Source organism: Adiantum capillus-veneris, chromosome 14 (assembly GCF_014529385.1).
Source record: "Adiantum capillus-veneris isolate H3 chromosome 14, ASM1452938v2, whole genome shotgun sequence".
Taxonomy (NCBI): Eukaryota; Viridiplantae; Streptophyta; class Polypodiopsida; order Polypodiales; family Pteridaceae; genus Adiantum; species Adiantum capillus-veneris.
Window position 1 is genome coordinate 83,915,626 of NC_140944.1, and position 21,374 is coordinate 83,936,999.

The 21,374-nt window shown below is 45.2% G+C and overlaps 1 protein-coding gene across 1 annotated transcript in view; it reads right to left on the minus strand.

Annotated features, from left to right (window-relative positions):
• Positions 1-2,147: 2,147 nt before the first annotated feature.
• The window catches only part of LOC147442692 (receptor-like serine/threonine-protein kinase ALE2), a 76,617-nt gene continuing 57,390 nt past the window's right edge, over positions 2,148-21,374 (minus strand). The window contains exons 2-6 of the mRNA XM_086528786.1: positions 18,705-19,076; positions 18,379-18,630; positions 3,999-4,370; positions 3,562-3,805; positions 2,148-3,429 (exon numbers count right to left, since the gene is read on the minus strand). Coding sequence (XP_086384912.1) covers positions 2,616-3,429; positions 3,562-3,805; positions 3,999-4,370; positions 18,379-18,630; positions 18,705-19,076 — 2,054 coding nt within the window. The 3' untranslated portion in view covers positions 2,148-2,615. The remainder of the gene's footprint in view (positions 3,430-3,561; positions 3,806-3,998; positions 4,371-18,378; positions 18,631-18,704; positions 19,077-21,374) is intronic.

Here is a 21,374-nt window from a genome sequence, read left to right on the forward strand (position 1 = left end):
GTCTCCATGCCACTAGCACAGTCAGCCACGTCCCATGGATTGATATTTATGTAAGTGATTCTCGCTATCCTACAAATGATAGTGTGGTTGGATGAAAAATAAAACCTGTTCTACATGGGCTCAAAAAACCTCAACATTAACAAAAAACCTGTTCTACATGGGCTCAAAAAACCTCAGCATTAACACTCCCTTTCTCTCGAAAAGCAGTGCCAATAAAGGAGCTGATGTGAAAACATATCAAGGTAGCAAGCAAATTGTTACATGTGAAATCAACTTTGCCAACTCTTAGGATTGTTATAGCAATAAGGCCCTTCGGTAGCTTGATTCTTTCTTGCTCCTCTTTATTCTACATAGGTGTTGCAATTTTTCATGTAACTTGGGTACGTTGGATCATTTTCATGTATATGGGGTGCTTTTTCATATAATCTAATGTGTTCCCTATTCGAAGGCATAAACCAAAAAAGTATAACATAAATTAGTACAATTAAACAAATAGTGCATGTGATGTTGTCCCTTTACATGCATAATAATATTGCCTGTTGGAAAGGGTAGTGTTCTTCTTTGACCTTTTTGATTGAGTGTCCTTCACTAGCTGAGTTGGAGATGGGGGAAGTGTTATGTATTTTGTGGTCCTCTTAACAGTAGCACGAACTTTTGTATGGACTTGGAAGGTAGTTGGCAAGCTCTAGCTTGTGATTCTAAACCTTACAAGCCTACCTAATCACAAACTTTGTCATTGTGTGAGTAAGCACAACATAATGACAAGCACAAACACATCTATTAGGCGTTGTTCGTGTGTACCATCATACACTATGTTGTTTTACTCATGAACCATGATTTAAGCTCCGTATAACCAACAAGTTGCATTAGAGCCTATTCTACTGGGTTAATTTTATCTAGCACCTTAATCACCTAATAAATTTTAGTTTCCATATGCTAGATCACTTAGTCATTGCACCGCCTAATTGAATCTAAATTTGCTCTCATTTTCTATACAAAGTCAATCCTTGCATTTTATGTGGAAAGAATAACCATTCATCCAACACATTTCTAAAGGGAAAATGCAAAAGCTAAGGACAATATTTTAACAACAAAGGTAAAGCTAAAATTGGCTCTCTACTATACTTCGGGCGAACTTCATGTAACTACAACCTTGTTTTGGGACATATTCTACCTGGCTATCAAATTCTATTCTAGTGCAAACCTATTAAGGAGCATCTTTGTTTGTTGTAGAACCTATATATATCTCTCCTTGGCCAGCTACTCTATACAAGCAAAACTTAAGGGAATGGTTTTTGCAATAAGCTTCAGCTTATTATCAAACTACATTTATGAGAATCTTCATTTAAACCCACTACCTATCACACGTCATTTGGCCAGTCACACCATGTGTACACATTCAAAATGTTCATGGCATATCTACCAAACATCCCATCTTGTAATATTCCAAAACTTACTTGGAGGATGCTTTACCCATGACCTTACCACAAGGAAGATCTTCACACCTCATGTAATGTCCCCACCTACCCCCCTTCACATGCACATATCAGGGATTCAAGTTAAATCAATCAACTTTGTTCTCTCCATAGTTACTCTCTCATCGAGCTTAACATGTTTTAGATACGAGCACAACCTTGATTTGTCCTCTCTAAACCAAAACATCATTATCGAGTGTTCTTTCTCATGAAACACTTCAAAAGCTAGTACAAGCATCTTGGGCTTTTACCAACTTGATATTCATGTCTAACATGCATTCTACATGAAAATTTGATAAAGAATTAGGAAGCTATAGCCCAAAACTTTGAATGTCTACTAAATTGCCTCTCTGCAACGCAAGGAGAAACGGGTAAATCAATGCAATATATTGTTACATGCATCCTAGGTAGCGAGTTTGGATGGACACAATCAGTGTACGACATATCAATGTCTTCATGAGCATAAACTTCACATCAATTAGTAGCCTCACAGCCTCAAAATTAAGTAGTGGTATGTCGATTCGTGTGCCTTGTACAAATTGGCCAGCCAGGTAAATTGTCTGATTGGGCTTGGGTGCAACTCTATCTTGCACTCCAGGCAAAATTCACCGGTCTTCCTTATTGTATGCTGCATGAAACACATCACCACATCTTTAAAAAAATGTACATTAATTGATCTGCAAACATCATTCTTTTAGCTCATAGCGCTTGGAACTAAATTCAGGGGGCAACATACAGAGAACATAGCAACATTGGCCATGACTTTATTAGTGTTTTATACTGAATACTATATGCTTGTCAGATAACAATTAAATTCTGTGTCAAAATGCTTCGTGTTCTCAATATGGCCACATGTGAAAATAGTTTAGTTCACCTGAGCCTAGTTCATCCTTCTTTGTTTGTGGTCACAATGATTGTGGATTGCATCTATTCTAGAAAATATGAGTCTGTCCGCATGGCCCACATTGGGCTCGTGCAATAAGCTGGGTGTTGATTCAGAAAAGAGCATAAAAATCATGAGAAACCCCACCAAAGTTTAACCAACTCCGTAAACACTTTCACCCTGATATTTTCACATCGTGGAGGCCAAGCATCACGACATTGCCTCCCAAACAATCGGCGTCTGATTTCTTTCAGTTTTCAAGGCCAACTTCCACATGCTTCAGACTTGGACTTCTCATTATTCCAAAACACTCTATGCTCACTATTTGGTGCAAAAACATTATCCCTTTCCATGCTCCAAGCATAAATAGTCCCACTCGAGCTTGAAGGACACTTCCTCTCCTTAGTCCAAAACACTCTATGCTCACTGGTCGGTGCAAAAGCATTATCCCTTTCAATGCTCCAAGCATACATGGTACCATTTGAGCTCGAAGGACCAGAAAGGCTATGTCTTTCAGAAGAATCAAAGAGTTGCTGATTAATGTATCCTGAGTCTGACAGACGAGTTGAGAAAGACTCTTGTATCTCTTTGCTTGTTTGATGAACTGTGTCGAACCCAAAATCCACACATGTAGGAGAGTCACCCTCAACGTCAATTAAAGGCCCTGACTTAGTGTCACTAGCTTGGCCACCACCACTTGCTTGAGGACTCACAGACAAGGAGCTCACTCCGTCTGACGTACAACACACAACCTTCAGTGCTTGCACTACCTCACCCATGAAGGGTCGATACGACGAATCCGGTTGCACACACATGGATGCAATTGCTGCCACTTTATAGAAAACCTCTAAGGGAAATCTTCCCTCGAGGCTTGGGTCAGCAAGAGCCTCAAAGCCCTCTTCCACTGAAAGAAGAGGCCGTGCCCAATTGACTAAGTTTTCTTTCCCAGGAGGTTGAGATAAGTCAATTGGTCTCTTCCCTGATAGCAGCTCCAATAGAACCACACCAAAACTATACACATCACTTTTCACCAGTAAATGGCCAGTCATGGCATATTCAGGTGCAACATACCTGCAAATTAAAAGCGAAAGATTGCATAAGTGCATCACCACTGCCCTTCTAATTTGGTAAAATTTTGAGTTTAGGGTTTAGGGTTTAGGGTTTGTTAAACAATGTAAATCTCTTCTAAACAACCATAATTACCCAAATGTGCCCACTACAGACGTTGAAATATGCCCATCCTCCTTGTCAGGAGCAGCCTTAGCTAGCCCAAAATCTGAAATTTTAGGGGTGAAATCCCGTTCTAGAAGAATGTTACTTCCTTTGAAATCCCGATGAATGACTCGTGGATTGGCATCTTCATGAAGATAGGCAAGCCCTCTAGCAGCACCCAAAGCTATCTTCATTCGGGCATTCCAATCCAGAGGCTGCACCAATTTGTTTGCACCTATTTGGACACGAATCACTCCCAAGTATGAGTACATAAGGGCAAGCATAAAAGTGCAACATTAGCTGAAATGAAGCCCATTATAATGTGTTTTGTGCCAATGTACGCACATGGATGTGTGACTTGTGCATGGACATTACAATAGGTTTACAAACAGGTGCAGCACGACAAAACGACATGACAAAAAACATACCATGAAGATGGGATTCTACATTGCCATTAGGAATGAACTCATACACGAGACAACACTTCGTCTCTTCAAGACAAGCACCGATTAGCTTAACCAAATTCTTGTGATGTACACGGCTTAGCATCTCAAGCTCCGCAAAAAATTCATTCTTTGTCTGCTCATCCTCTCGCATCATAAGCTTTACAGCCACTTCAGTCCCATCTTCCAACATGCCAGCAAATACTTGGCCGTATCCTCCCTGGCCAACAATATTGTCTGAGTTGAAATTGTCTGTTGCTCTTTCCAGATCATAAAAGGTAAAGATTCTCGCTGCCAAAGTACTTGCAACTATGCTTGAAGAAGAGAGTCTATAGCTGAAATCAGAGGGAGAGTTCCCTGCAAAGAGCAGTAACAAAACCATGATGAATAGCTCTCTTTTCTTTTCCTCCGAATCTGTGAAAATCTCTCTGTCTCTCTCTCTCTCTCTCTCAAACCCGCCCCCCCTCTCGCTGCCCCTGCAACACAGCCTCCCCCTCCCCCCCTCGCGCTGCCCCTACAACCCCGCCCCCCTAGAAATGGTCGAAACCATTAACAAAATCAACCGTCACGTATTAGGGACAATGAAAATGCTCAAAGATCGCATTTTGGCCCAAGAAAGCAAGATCACGGCAATGGGAGATCGGGTGACGGCCCAAGACGAAGAGATTGCGTCACTCAAGAAGGAGCTCGTTGAGGCACGATCACGAAACACGCTTGAAGAGGGAGAATTGCAACCCTCTGTAATAGAAGAACTCAACACAATCAAAGAGCAAGTGCGAGCCATCAAAGAGGAGGAAGAGCATCATAAAGAAATGACGACTTCATGGGTGGACGTTATTACAAAGACTCAACAGAAAGCAGATGAGGCTGAGAAATGGATTGAGGTTGCCAAGAAAGGGAAAAGCAAGGAAACAACATCCACACCCACCATTATCAACCTCACACTGGAAGAGGAGCAAAGAAGATGTGTACGCTCTCTACATGTGAGAATTTGCGGCCTTAAAGACAAAGATATTGTAGACGAAGAGGTAAAAGAACTCATGGCTTTGATGGGGGTTCATGAGCCGATGCACACAAGAGCTTGGAGAGTGGGCAACAAGAAAAATGGGAGCAAGGGGGAACCTCGAAAGAAAGGGCACTCATCCTTCGTTTTCCCTCCATGGAAGCGAAGAAGGTCTTTTTGAAGAAGAGACCAACTCTTAAGAAGACGGGCATGCCGCATCTTTCTTGGGGATGATCTTACCCTCTCACAGGTCGCCCATCTGCAGGAGGTAATGCCACAGATAAGAGCGGCAAGGGAAAAAGGTAAGATTGCTTTTTATCGAGATGGAAGAGTGGTGATATTGGAGCCACGCTCCACATGACGGTGTGAGGCCTATGGGAGCACACTCAAAGTTGCTACCTGGAATTGTAATGGATCTATGCGTTTTGATGTGGGTGCTTTTGAGAGAGTTTTACCGGGAGAGACATCATCTTCTACTCTGAGACACATCAAGCCCATGGGCAGTCTATGCTTCACATTAGTGGATACAGATGGGAGATGTCGCCTGTAGACAGGAGACACGATCAGAGCACAGAGGGGGGGGCTTAGGAGGAGTGGCAGTGTTATTCAAGGAGGGATACATATAGCTCGTAGGGATGAGCAAGCTAGGTACATGTGGGTGAGATTGAGAGCAGAGACTGGCAAATATCTTTACATTGCTATTTGCTACTTTCCCCCGAGTACGTTAGTATATGCACCACCCAGAGGACAGTCCCCCTTCTCAATTTTGGATGATGACATATGGGAATTCTCTAAAGCATTTACAACAGCAGGAGTAGTAAAAGTGGGCACGTCCTACATCTACCTAGGGGTCACATTCACCCACAGAAAGGGACCCTCCTCCATGGCATGGGCCGCCACTGACAACTCACTCGAGGATATGAGACATCTGCCATGCTACAACGGAGATGCCATTAGGCACACTTTCAGAAGCCCCGCACGAAAGGGTCGCTATTCGACACATTAGTCACTCCAGCCCTGATGTATGCAGCGGCAGTGTGGGCACCCGAATTGACAGATAGCCAGTGGGCACAGCTTGAGAGACCACAGATTTATATGATTTCTCGCTTGTTTCGAGGCAAGCACACAGTGCCACATGACAGCATCAAGGCAGGGCTTGCCACCCCCCATGGTAGTGGAGGCATTCTTCCAGACAGTATGCTTTATCCAGAGAGTGAGAGAGCTCCAGACCAACACACTCACATGGCGAGCATTTGAGTCAGCTATATAGATATCTTTTTTGTTTTGTTTTAAGCGTCAGGTAGGGCACTCTTGGCCGCTCTCCTCATACACCAGAAAAGTTGTCACAAAGTGATGACGTGGCAGACAGCAAAAACCCTAATTTCTGCCAGAAACCCTAAAATTCCAGCAAACCCTAATTTTTGCAAAAAACCCTAATTTCCGAAAATCGCGGAGGCGGATTATTAAAAAAAAAAAAAAGGAAGATGATGAGCGACGCAAATTTTGCTTTTTCTCTACTTAAATGAGAAAGAGAGAGAGAATGCTTTTGCTTTCATGTTTTGACTCTCTGTGAGAGAGAGCAATTGTTTTTTATTTGAAGCTTTTGGGGCTCTGCTTTTGGGCATCCCTTGTAACCTTTAAATTAGTGGTGAGGGCCTCACTTCTCAGAGCATCTGGACGCAGAGTCTGAGAGTGAAACCCTAACCGCTCTCTTGTACTTTGATGATTGATTAATATAAAAAGAAATACCGAAAGGGGCGCCAGTCTTTGGGGCCAATATCTCTAGGCACGGAACTCCGCCGGGCCAGTGCAAATCTAATTGTTTTGAAGTGGTTATTTGGTGCTGTCGCGGTTGATTCTTGACTTGGAGTGTCCAAGTCTGTTACAGTGGTATCAGAGCACGGCCGATTTCTCTTCTACGGGAAATCCGATCTCCGAATTTTTTTCTGTGGCACCTATGGCTTCAGGCAATGATCAGTCGACTCCCTCTGCATCTGGAGATGCGAGCTGGGATCACAACGAAGATTCAGACAGAGAGTATGGCCCGCCTCGGCCTACTCAAGCGGAGCAAAGAGAGATGGAGCGTCGTCAATTGATTGGCGATGCAACAAAGATGATGCTCAATTTTGCCAAGGATCCGAAGATGGCAAAATATATGAACCGGACCTCTTTGGAAGAGGTACAGACGGAGTGGCAAAGAACCACAACACCACTCCCGAAACCCGCTCTCAAGAAACCTTTTGCCTCCAAGAAATATATGGAGAAGGAACTGGAGAACATGGTTGATGCACGGATTGCTCAGCTTTTCGACGTGCAAAAGAAAGACAAAAAGCACGGTAAAAAGCAGAAGAAAGGTACTGACTTCCCGGGATATTTGGGTCATCGGTCGACATTTGACAAGGCAAAGAAACAGAAGAAGCGTGTTCGATTTGAAGAAGTACCCAGTTCTTCTTCTTCTTCTTCTTCCGACAGTTCTTCTAGCTCTTCAGATTCGAGCGAAGAAGACAGAAAAGGTAAAAAGCGAAGCAAGAAACAAAGCTTAGGAAAGGGCAAGAAGAAGGCTACATCTCGCCCAGAGACTGACAGTTCTTCTGAGGACTCGTCTACAGACAGCTCAGATTCTGATGACGGAAAGTTTTATGCGAACAAGAAGAATTTTTACAAAGCCAACCAGTATGACTTTCTCGAAGAAAAAAAGCAAGAAAGTCCGAGAGTTTAAGGAAGGTGGCCACTCGATCAAGTTTGATACTTTTCAGGATACTCAGATGCTTCGAAGGCTTTGTCTTTTATTCAGCAGCTTGACATCGCTTTCGCGGAAGGATGCTATTCAGAGCACTCCAAGATTCAGAGAGCTACCTCTTACCTTAAGGGGAATGCTCGTACTTGGTGGTCCACGCTTCTTTTAACAAGAGTGCGCCAGTTAAATGGCTGAAATTAAAGAAGCTTTTTATTTCTTCTTGGTTGACGCAAGAATATGAACGAGATGTACGAGCTGCTTGGAACCATCTTCGGATGACCAAGAAAGATACAATCAATGCTTATTGTGAAAGATTCTGGAGCTCTTTTCTACCCGCCTCTTCATTCAAGAAGATCTCGTTCAGAGAACAGATTGAGCGGTTTACCTTGAGTCTACCTACAGAGATCCGAGAGCACTGCTTGAAACAGAACTCAGCTTCTATTCAGGAGTTGATGAGTCATGCGAAGCGGAGCTTTGCCATTCACTCTGGCAGTCTGACCTACCCCACAGATGACGCCATGACACAACGAGCCGAACAGACTTCTGGGAATGAAAGAAGAATGAAAAAGAGCAACCCAAAGAAAAAAAAGGATACACGACCCAAGCTTACTCCTGAGGAGAGAGCTCGCTTCATCAAAGAGGGGAAGTGCTTTGGATGCAGGGAACATGGACATATTTCCGCGAAGTGCCCTGATAAGGCACAGAAAGAACAGAATGATAAAGACGACGACAGGTCTGAGAGTTCGAGAGCAGCTGAGGAATGTGGCAGAAAAGGCAGATAGAAAAGTAGAACTGGTACCACATGGCGTGGGACTTGCACCGAATCAAATGAATGAAAGTACAAACTTTGCCGCTTTTTTCTGGGGCAAAGTGAAGGATCAGGAAGCTCTTTTGAAGGAGCCAAGGCTAACTTCTTTTCACTTGGAATTGGCGGCTCGATTTGGAACTACGCCTGACAGACTGACGCCACAGGCGGAGGTAGTTCGACTGGCACCCGGATGGGATGTTGCCATTACACCGAGCATTGGCAAACTTTGTTTGCAATGACAGGGGTGTTCAAGGCACGCGAGTGACGTTCTACTCGGGATCCCTTGGTACCACAAGAACTACGCCGTGGTTGACTACCCGACCGAGAAAGCGACTTTGATAAATGAAGGGCTTAGAGATTGTACTTGAAGAACTTCAGTTTTCTTACTCATTCTTTTGGGAGAACTGAACGATGGATAAAAGTTGAATATGTTATGACCTGAAGAAAAGAACGCCAAGATTTTTTTTTCTCCACGCTCATGCCGATTGCTTTTGAGGGGGCCTGAAGATCATACCATTGATCTGATATCTGGAAGCACGCCACCGAATCCGCCACCTTATCGTGTGAGCCGAGTACAGAATGAAAAGATTATGAACCTAGTGAAAGACCTCTTGGAAAAGGGTCTTGTCCAACCTAGTACTTGTCCATATTGCTCTCCAGTGTTGTTGGTTTTTGAAGAAAGACGGATCTTGGAGAATGTGCATCAATTATAGCACTCTCAACGAAATCACCATCAAGAACAGATTTCCGATTCCTAGGATCGATGATATACTCGACAAGTTACAGGGATCCTCGTGCTTTAGCAGGATTGACTTGAAGAGTGGATATCATCAGATCAGGATAGCGCCAAGAGATGTCTACAAGATAGCTTTTCGGACGACTTTTGGGTTATTTGAGTTTTTGGTGATGCCTTTTGGCTTAACCAATGCTCCTGCGACATTTAACCGGATGATGGATAGGATTTTTCGAGAGTACAGGCTATTTGTTGGCACTTTCTTTGACGACATCATTGTTTTCTCCAAGAATGAGGCAGAACACAGAGATCATCTGCTTCAAGTCTTTCAGGCATTACGAGATCACACATTAGTGATTAATGCTAAGAAAAGTGAATTTTTCCTACCAGAGATACATTTTTTGGGACACATTGTGTCAACAGCAAGAGTGCAAATGAACCCGGCCAAGATAGAGACTATCCGTGATTGGCCCGATTTGAGGAATGTCCATGAAGTTAGAAGCTTCTTGGGACTGTGTTCGTACTACAGGCGGTTCATACGAAAGTTTGCAGAGGTTGCTTCCCCTTTGCATACCTTGACACAGAAAGGAGTACCTTTTTCGTGGGGACCCACAGAGGTGACTGCCTTTCAGACATTGAAAGAGAAATTCACTACAGGACCAGATTTGACTTTGCCGGACTTGCAGAAGTCATTTGAAGTATTTTGTGATGCTTGTGGTCGTAGTCTGGGTACGGTCTTGATGCAAGAAGGCCATGTCATAGCTTACGAGAGCCGTTTGTTCTCTAGGCCGGAGATGACAGCACAGATCTATGGGAAAGAGCTTTTGGCGGTTATCCATGCTCTTACTCAGTGGCGGCATTACCTACTCGGAGCGGATTTTACTGTCTTTACAGACCATCAGAGTTTGCGCTACTTCTTGTCACAGAAGCAGCTTTCAGAAAAGCAAATGCGGTGGGTGAACATCTTGTCACAGTTCCACTTCCAGATTGTCCATGTGCAGGGACAGAAGAATGTGGTGGCAGATGCTTTGGCTCGAAAACCATTGGTTCTGGCTATTTCCGCAATACATCATAGGAGCTTCGAGGATATGGTCGATCAGTGTGCCACAGATACAGATTTTGCAGATATTTTCACACGGATACGGGATGGGGAGACAGTAGCTGGATACTCCCTTCGGGAAGGCTACTTGATGAAAAAGACTATGTTGTGCATTACACAGCCGTTGAGGGAAAAGGTTATGACTGATTGCCACTGTCTACCTTTTACGGGTCACCGCGGCATTGCTACCACCATGATAGGGGTAGAGAGATATTTCTTTTGGCGGAGACTCAAGAAGGATGTGGAAGAGTTTGTGCGCAGTTGCCTGGTATGCCAGAAGGTCAAGTTTGACAGACATAAGGCACACGGATTGTTACAGCCTTTACCCATACCCACCCGCCCTTGGGAAAATATTGAAATGGATTTCATTTTTTTTTTCTCTCTCGAGAATACAGAATGATCACGATGATTTTCCGATTACATGGCACGTCTGAGACGATTCTCTCCGACAGAGACCCCAGATTTATGAGTTGGTTTTGGAAGGCAATTTGGGAGAACATTGGCACGCAGTTGCAGTTCTCGTCATCGTTCAACTTGCAGACTGACGAGCAATTTGAGATTGCCAATTCAGTGATTTTAGATTTATTGAAGTCTTGTATCTCGGATCAGAAGACTCAATGGGAAAAGAACTTACCTTTGGTGGAATTTGCCTATAGTAACACGATACACTCTTCGACAGGGAAGACGCCATGTGAGATTGTTGGAAGTGCTGCGAAGGTTCCATCCTTCCTGAGCACGAAAGATTAGATATTTGAAGCGGATGAATATTCGCGAGACTTGGATACGGCTTTTGCCAAGGTTCGCGAGACTTTGCAGGAGTCTCAAGAACGACAGAAAAAGGCAACGGATCGCCATCGTCGCGACTGGAAACTGAAGGAGGATGATTGGGTGCTCTTACTTTTGAGAAGGCACGCCTAAGAAAGAAAAAGGGAAAGGAGAGGCTTTTTCCAAAGCTTAGTATGTGATACTACGGACCTTTCCAGATTACTGACAAGATAAATGATGTCTCCTTCCAATTGAAACTGCCAGATACTTGGAGGATTCACAATGCATTGCATGTGAGTCTCTTGAAACCTGTTAAGGGTGATGTGCCTGATGATGGGGAGCCTGATGAGCAACCCACAGTGGAAGAAAACGAGGAGATCCTTGTTCCTGAACAGATTTTGGCACATAATGATACGAAGAAAGGTAAAGTCTGAAGGCGGTTCTTGGTTTAGTTCAAGAACTTTCCTACATTTGATGCGAAGTGGATGGAGGAGGAGGACCTAGCAGATACTCCTCGGATTGTGAAACTTTACCTCGATGTTTTAGTTTAGCATAGTCTACTCCAAACGGAACCCAGAATTCAGCTTGGCCGGAGATCTGGTGCAGTGGGATGCACAAGAGGGGAGTTACTCCGCTCCTTTGTCAACAGATGCCTCGATTTTGATACTAAAGTCACTGATGTCTCTTTGAGCTTCAGGGATACTGAGAGCTGACAGTATTCTGCTGGATGACTTTATGAAATGGAATTCCTGATTATGATACTGATTTGTTCTTGACTTCTTGTGAGTGCAGGAACTGATAGCCGAAATGACTGCAGCATTTTGGTCTGATTGATCTCGAATAGACATGGTTGCAATAGGGGTTAGTCAATCGGACATCGTTGAGGTCCCGATTGGACCTGGATGTGATTGCTAGCTACATTGCCGATAAATCATGGTCTAAGATCCGAATGAATGTTGAATGTCATGTGATGTCTGGTGATGTCCTGTGATGTCGTGTGATGTGACTGTTGATTTTGTACATGTGCTAGATGTGTGTTCCTAGTACGTAGGTACTAACAGTCAGTGTCTGCTAAGACGGTTTATGGCTTTTGTCGGTTTTGCAGGCGTAATCGCAGTCGATTACAATGCTTTCAAGAGGGGGGTATGTCACAAAGTGATGATGCGGCGGACAGTAGAAACCCTAATTTCTGCCAGAAACACTAAAATTCTTGCAAACCCTAATTTTTGCCAAAAATCCTAATTTCCGGAAATCGTGGAGGCGGATTTTTTTTATTTTATTTTTTTAATTTGGAAAATGATGAGCGACGCAAATTTCGCTTTTTCTCGACCTAAATGAGAAAGAGAGAGAGAATGCTTTTGCTTTCATGTTTTGACTCTCCGTGAGAGAGAGAGAGAGCAATTGTTTTTTATTTGAAGCTTTTGGGGCTCTGCTTTTGGGCATCCCTTGTAACCTTTAAATTAGTGGTGAGGGCCTCACTTCTCAGAGCATCTGGACGCAGAGTCTGAGAGTGAAACCCTAACCGCTCTCTTGTACTTTGATGATTGATTAATATAAAAAGAAATACCGAAAGGGGCGCCAGTCTTTGGGGCCAATATCTCTAGGCACGGAACTCCGCCGGGCCATCCCTTGTAACCTTTAAATTAGTGGTGAGGGCCTCACTTCTCAGAGCATCTGGACGCAGAGTCTGAGAGTGAAACCCTAACCGCTCTCTTGTACTTTGATGATTGATTAATATAAAAAGAAATACCGAAAGGGGTGCCAGTCTTTGGGGCCAATATCTCTAGGCACGGAACTCCGCCGGGCCAGTGCAAATCTATTGTGATCTGTGAATTGTTTTGAAGTGGTTATTTGGTGCTGTCGCGGTTGATTCTTGACTTGGAGTGTCCAAGTCTGTTACAAAAGTGCACAAGAAGAACGACCAAGCCTATGCACTCAGAATCCTAGGGCAGACGCTTTTGTCACTAGTTTCCTCTAGACTGCAAGAGGCCAGAATTATCTACACTCTTAGAGCCATGCCCTTGAGAGACCCATTTCGCTAACTTGTTATGGGCGTGACAACGACCAAGTACCTCTGTTCAGAGGCCTAGGTACTGCGGGACTTGCTTCGGTCTTCCCTCTAGAGTTTCCTCCTCCAAGTAACTTATCGCTCACCTCAATAACTGCCCTTGTAACCCGACGGTTTTCCCCTAGGAAACGCCATACCCGCTTGGAAGGGTGTCGGCTCACATGTGGCGTCCGCTGAGGTTGGTGGTGTCTCCCATTGCACCTCCCAACCCCTTTTATGCGAAGCGAACGACCCTCTAACTGGGTGCACAGCGAGAAAATACTGTGTCCTCGCTTATAACTATCAGCTAGTTTGAGTCCACCTACTCTCGGGAGAGCCAACACTCTCTCTTCTTTCCTATTCACGATAGTGCTCTTATTGAGCTGCAACAGGTACCCGCGTGTTTGTTCAAAGCCGGCCGTCTTATAGGGCTCCAATGCCAGGCACGAATGCCTCTCGTCCCACTTGTCCCATGCGTAGTAGCGAACTGAGCTAAAGTCAACCGCTGGGATATATTTATTCATCCAGTTCTGGGTTCTTGTTGTCCAAGTCCACTTCTTGAACGGTTGGTAGATGAAACCGAGCAGTACTTGTCAAAAACCCTTGCTCGTTGTCCCCCACAAAAGGCAGGTGCGGGTGGGATGTTAAACTCGTGATGGAGAGTGTCGTCCCTACAGAGGATGACCTTGCTTCCTTTCCGAGTAACATTCGCATCCCAATGGCGACGAGGTGCTGCAGAGAGTGAAGGACACGTTGATCGTGGGCCCCCATAATTTCCGCGCCATAACAAATCATTGGATACACGCACGCCTTAAAAACAGTCAGTCTAGACCAGATTGGGATAGCTCGATTTGCCAATAGGTGTTGACATGCGAATAGGCTTTTCCTACCCTTGTCCACTCGTTCCTTGACGATGCGTTCAATGGAAAAGGTCGAGTCTACATCGATGCCAAGGTACTTGTACATTTCACCTACTGCAACCATCTCACCACCAAGAAGAAAGATCCTCATAGAGAGATCCTGCAGGTCCACGTGGAACACCGTGACCATGCATTTTTCAATTCCAAAGGTCATGCCCCAGGTCTTTGCCCATTCACTTATGTTGTCAAGGCTCGTTTGTAGGCTTTCAGGAGAGTCAGCAAGTAGAACCAAGTCGTCGGCAAAAAAAGTCCTTTATTCTCTTGAGGAGGTTAGGTACTTCCAGGCCCCATGTTTCCCCATCTGCGTCTAAAATATCGTTAATATATATGTTAAACACACAGGGCGATCCTGAGCATCCTTGGCGGACTCCCCGCTGCACCGGAATCGAATCCGACAGCTACTCCATGTGTGTCGGACTTTAACAGAGGTGGACCTGTAGAGTACTTGGAAAAATCTAAGCGCTCAACCTTGCAGGCCAGCCGCAGCGAGCTTCAAGAACAGCGCCTCGTGCAGTATTGTGTCATATGCCTTCTTGAAATCAATGTAGGCCACATAAGTTGGTTCCCCATCCTTATGGCGGAGTTTCACGATCTCTTTCAGACATGCAACTTGCCCTATGCATTCCTCATTAGTACGGAATCCTGCTTGGCCAGGATTGAAGAAGTTCCTCTTTTCAAGTATCTTAGTGATCCGCCTAATCACGACCGTGGTGAGGATTTTTATGGCAACAGAGATTAAAGCGATCCCGCGATAGTTATCATTGTTGGCCAAATCACCCTTTTTGGGGATTGACACAATCACTGCGTCGCCAGCGCCGGATGAGATATCTCCAGTGTCGTAAATACCCTCGATCATGTGAAGTATGCCTTGCCCATTTCCGTTCGTGGCTTACGTGGATCCACTCTTAGATCCCTAACCTTCACAAGCAGCTTAAAGAATTTGGGTGGTAAACCATCTCCACCCGCTGCCTTGTGCCTCTTCAATCGCCGACAGGCCTCCCGTACTTCGTACCAATTCAACGGGTCACATACCTCAGGCATACCAGGACAGATACGCACGTGTTTGTCATACCATGCAAGCGGATCCTTGCTTGTACCGTCCGTATCGGCAAATAACTTCGAGTAGTGACCCTCCCATACTTATAATTACCTCTCAAGTTCCGTCACTAGCTCCCCATTTGCGTTTTCAAAGGTTGATTGGCAATAGTTCCTTGCCCCTTCCCAACTATTTTCTTGAGGTGGGTAAAGAATTTCTTCATTTGACCCTCCCTCAGGAGCTCATTCCCTTTTTCACAAAGCGCTCGAAGGATCTTTTATTACTGTCTCGGACAGCGGCCTCCGCACGAAGTACTATTGCCTTGTACTCTCTAACCGCTTACCGGCCAACCCTAGTGTTCGCAGATTTGTTCCTCACCTTATTCCAGGCTTTCTGGCGTGCATTAATGAGTCTCTGAGCCCGAGGTTCTAATCGATAACCTGACCTTGGCCTCGACGGGGGCTTCGTGCCAAGAGCTCCAGCCTCTTTGGCTATAGAGGTAGCAATAGAAGTAGCTATATAGATATCAGAGTCTGGGTACGACAGAGCATGGTACACACATATTAGAGCATGGTTCGGAGCACACGGCCTTGACCTTAAGAGTTTGTCACCTTTCCAGTACGACCCCGACTCCCCTCACCTTCATCTCTCACGTGTGAGAGAAACATAATGATCCTACAGGATCTCTGGCAACTCTATATCAAACAAACTTGGATCGCATCTCCCCTTCAGCGGAAGATGTCACACTACAGAGATCATTTTCTTACCATACTAGAGGATGGGTTCATACAGGTACCACGCTATATGGACACCTACATGCCACATAGCCCACGAGTAGCAATTGCTCAGCTCAGAGTATCTTCACACAGACTAGAGATCGAGGTGGGGCGAGCTCATGATATTCCAAGGGAGGAGAGAGTGTGTAGAGTATGCAGAGGGGAAGTCGAGAGTGAGGAGCATTTTGTCTGCAGATGCGGAGCTTATGCCGATATCAGAGGCCGATACGAGCTAGTGGCCACTATTCAGAGGGCAGCATACCCTTCGAGAGATCATGCACTCTCAAGATCAGAGACAGCTGGGGCGCTACTTACTAGAGATACAAAGGCACACGGACACACTTCTACAGCAACCTACAGAGACCCACGGGGGGGGGGAGGACAGTCACAGCTAACATACTTCTTTCAGAGAGCTACACCAAGGGGAGTGACTCTTCAACAAGTTGAGGCAAGCCGGGCCAGACAACGCCCACGTGCCACTAGAGGCCCAGCCCCACGACTCCACCGCAGACAGATCGAGGAGATTCGGCATTCAACTACTAAGGAGAGACGAGCCAAGATGATGGCTCATCCAGTGGAGTTCATTAGGGCAGCTCTTGCTCCCGACCCTCCATGTACCACGTTTTACACCCCCCATTTAGCACACAATGGAGCTAGTTAGATTGACGCATTTGCATGGTTGTACTACCATGAACATATAGACATGCACATATCCCCAGTACTAGAGCTCCACCCATTCCCATAGATCTCATCTCATCTCATCTCTCATCACCCACCAGAAGTCCTTTTCCTTTTATTCTGTACCACTTTGAACTATTTTGTCTTTTCTGATAGACGGAGGACATACCCACATGTATACTTGGTTTGTCTCATAGGCCGGCTTCGGCCTCACATAGACATTAAAAAGCGCTCTCTCTCTCTCTCTCTCTCTCTCTCTCTCTCTCTCTCTCTCTCTCTCTCTCTCTCTCTCTCTCTCTCACACACACACACACACACACACACACAGAGCGCACAGCTAAGCAGCAGCAACTTAGGAGTGCAGGTAAGAGCAGCAACGTGTAGGTGTTGTGCAGAGTTCAGGCTATCTAGCAGGTGTGCAAGTGCTCAACAACGCACAGTGCAACTAGGCTCCCTGAGGTTGCGCTGCTTGCTGGAGCTTTCTGAGCACTTGCGGGAGGCTTGTTGGCGGGAGAGGCCAGATCACATGGACTGCAATAAATATCGTAGACATCATGTAAACGAGAAGCACTTGTCAAGTGGATGGACAGGCAAGAGGAATGTTCAACTTGGGAAAACATTAGTGATTTCAAGAAGAGACTTCCCACTTTTGTTTTCAACAAAAAACATACTACAGAAGGGAGTAATGTCAGGAACAGCATTGAACATCTGGGACAAGGGTTGGCGGCCAAAGTTCAAATGAGAACTAGCAAGGGATCTCTATATAGGGGATCCAATTATTTAGATGAGAAGAATGGAATTTAGATTTGCATGTTTGTTGTGAGCTTGGCATGTCTTAGGTGTAGGAAGGTCATGCACCATTACCTCTCCTCCTAACATGCTTTCCCTTTATAATCTCCACCCCCTCATCCCCCCTAATTGTTACCTCATACTATCCACACTCAGCTTGGCAGTTTCCCATGCATTTTATAAACTCAAAGAAAATCTCCATTGATGTAAAGGCCCTTTCCTTAAATACCTCTCGGGTCTCCATTAATTCTAAGTTTTATATTGAAAGAAACACACAATCTCTTTCTTCCCACTGATTCAGTGCCTCTTAGATTTGCGGAATCTAGACATTCATGATTAACGTTCCATCTTCAGTCACTGTAACAACCTCGAGATTTCAGTTCTTCTTCTCTAAACTGTGTAGCTAAGAATTCTGTGGCTCATTTATGGTGGAGTCCCAAGTTTTTGGCGTGCCCTCATTGTTTCTCTTTAAGCAGGCCCTATGATGCTTTGAGTGTTTTGGTGGCAGCCATGTAAAAGCAGCCTGCTGTGATTTGATTTACAATTCGATGACGCTGTTCAGTGTGGGCAAGTGATAGACAGATGCAGGTGGAGTCAATGGGCAGGCTACAGAAAGCGGGTGGGCAGCACAAGTAGATGCTAGAAACTGTGCTACACTCTGGTGCGAGCAGCAGCATGGAAGGAGGCACCACGAGCAGGGCGTGGGAAACTAATGTGAATAGGCTGCCACGGCATGCACCACACATGTATATTTACAGGCAGTAGCCCTGTTGGTAAGATCAATCTACCAAGAGGTCATATAAGTCTGTATTGTGGAGGGACCATAAAACAGTAACCGACTAGAAGGAGGGCCTGTGAGTTGAAAACCCAGTGGCACGACCATTAGAACAACAACAAATTATAAATGAGAGAGAGAGAGAGAGAGAGAGAGAGAGAGAGAGAGAGAGAGAGAGAGAGATTCTTATGTACCCAACTTGATTTTCCAGTTCCCCGAAAAGTTGCAACTAGCTTGTTGAACCTCAGGAATAGTAGCAGAAGCACTCCACAAGCCACAGCAGCAATGGCAGACGAAAGTAATATCAAAGCAAGTGTACCCCCACCAAATCTTCTACCTTCTTTGGAGACATCTACACTTAATGGCTGCTCATGAGGCCATACTTCTGCTCCTGGCAGCTCTCCCGAGGTGGTGTTGTATTTATGATCAAACGTTGATGAGGAAGGCAGACCTAAATGTCTCGAGATTTCATTAATTCAAAACTGGAATTATCACCACATCAGAAAGGCTCTCAAAAAATCTTACCTGGGTAATGTACAAATACAAGCGTGTAATTGCTGAAGTAAAATGTACTATCTAAAGCTTGATGATTCCAAAGCCTTTGAAAAATCATTGCTGCTGTTAGATTATCAAAAGATTTCCCTAGAGGAACCAAGTCAAATTTAACAAATGATCTGCCTTGGTCATGACCATCTGCAACAGCTTCCACCACTCTGACCTGGCTCGGAAGCAGCAGCAAGCCATTTGCGATTTGATCCGTGAGAACAGAAACTTGTGGAAAAAGAGCCTCTAGTGTCACATTCAGTTCTAGCTTTATTTGCATGGGAACAACACATCCACAGGGTGAGCCAAGAGGAGTTTGTGTATATGGAGCTGTACATGGAAAACCTTGACAGTCTGCAGCAGGGGGGGGAAACAAAAGATAATTAGATCATCACTCCTTTACTATAACTTTACTATAAGAACATATTATATGAAAAGAGATGCATTTTTCATTTACCATCACATGGCCTAGAAAAAACCAAAAAGATGCTGAATATTGATAATTGTCAATACCAAAAACATCCACTGGCTGTACTAATTAGCAATGACAAAACGCCTATCGAGTGGGCCCCCAGCCTGCTTTTTTAGACCCTGTGGGTGGTCCCATCCAGCCACCCCTTGCTTCATCTTATCAAAGTGATAGCAGAAAAGTCAATGGGATGATTAATGGGACGGCAACCGGTGTGATGACAACTAACTCTGAGTGTGGACACTGGACAGCCACCTGAACTTGAGCAACTCCACAAAGATCTTTCTCCAAGCAGCGCTGAATAGATGGACAGCACTCTCCCATGGAGATTTCCACCTACGGCACGGGCACCAAAGGAACCCTGAAAAGATGAAGCCAATGGATCTGGGGATTGCTCCTACACCCGCGGCTACAAAATGCAAAGCGGCGTTCAAAGAAGAGGGGGATTGGAAAAGGGGAAAGGGGGGGGGGGGGGGGGGGGGGGGGGGTGTAATGGTATAGTAGAGAGAGAGAGAGAGAGAGAGAGAGAGAGAGAGAGAGAGAGAACTGTATTGATCTCTTTTTTGTGTGAGAAGATCCTTCAATTAGTTTTCTGAAGCTGCCCAATGGGCAACATCTCCCCTAGCAAAAGAATACATTGTATTGTATAAGAGAGAAAGGGAGACTCTCCCATGCTCAAAAAATAAAAAAACAACGGCTAAATCACACAATGGGAGGCGGGAAAAGCCACACCAGTTGCCAATAGTTCCACTGAATACCCTGGTCCACCATGATGAGAGGGCCGGGCTGCCACAGCCGTATGAAAGACTGGCACCGTCTCTGCTCTGTTGAAGCTGCCCTATGTCCTGTCATACTGGCTGTAGTGTGTGTATCAGCTCCAACAGAAGGCACATACTGTTTTGTACTCTCACTGCTGGAGGTTCAGGTCAGCCCTTAATACTCTGTAGCAGCAAGCCTGCCATACAAACATAGGCCCAGGCTACTGATTAGCTCCCATCTGCATGTTAGAGTATTCAGCACTATTTAGTATTACTCCTTCACCTTGGTCTAGGGCATACTTGTATGGCTGGTGTGTCTCTTTGGCTAGCCACCCACTGCATCCCATTCAGGCTGCATTTCTGTCCAATCAACCAGTTTTGGGCCAACTGCCGTCTTATGTCCCGGTTGCCATCTCAAACCTTAATTTTTAGGGAGCCCCCACTTATTTCTTTTGGGTTGTAGGGCGGTTTGTCCTACCTCCACCTCTAGCCCCTATATATGTAAGGGTTTGTGGGAGACTTGGGATAACACATCAGTTGTGTTCGTTGCCTATTACAAGTTTATGGTTCATGGACGTTATGGGGGTCCCCCTCTCACATATCTATAGCGCGCTCGTCTCCTCTCTCTCTCTCCTCTCTCACAAGGACACAAAATTGTAGCAAGTGCTGATGTGACACGTCCCTACGGCTGGCCCAGAAAAATCAGAGCGCTGGTGACACGGTAGCTGTATGGCAGCCCACGTTTCACCTGAAGACTTTTGGGAGCAGAGCTTTTTGGAGTTGCAGCTTTTGGGGGTGCCCTGCTTTTGGGTCCCCTTGTAACCTTTACAAGTGTACCAAGAACTCTCTCCTTGGCAAGTTAGCTTGGGAGCACTGCAGAGAGAGGACCCTTGGACATTATACCTTTCTAAAGCAATAATAAAGAAATACCGGAAGGGACGCCAATCTTTGGGGCCAATGCATCCGGGCCCGCCACTTCATGTCGACTCTATCACAAATTTCTCATGTGTCGAGCCACTGAAGACCCAGAGGGTTGGGCTCCCTGAGCCTAACCCTAGTCATCCTACAGATCCCGGCCGAGGAGCCTAGGCCCTAAACCCTAGCAGAAGCAAAAGGATTTACCAACTTACGAATTCTCGCTGAGTGGCCCATATAACAAATAGGGTTAGGATTGAAAATCCTAACCCCCAGCTTATGGAGCCCCGGCCAATGGGGCCTAAAATAAAGCGCATGCGCACACACACAGATGAGAAGAAGACATGTTGATGTGGCGGTTGTACAGACACCCGCATTTTACACAGACATGCTGATGTGGCAACTGTACGGAATTCCGCGATTTTCGCTTGCAACTTTTGGGCTTAGCTTTTGGGACCACATGCTTTTAGACTTATGCTTTTCATGTAGCTGCTTTTGGATGGCCAAGGG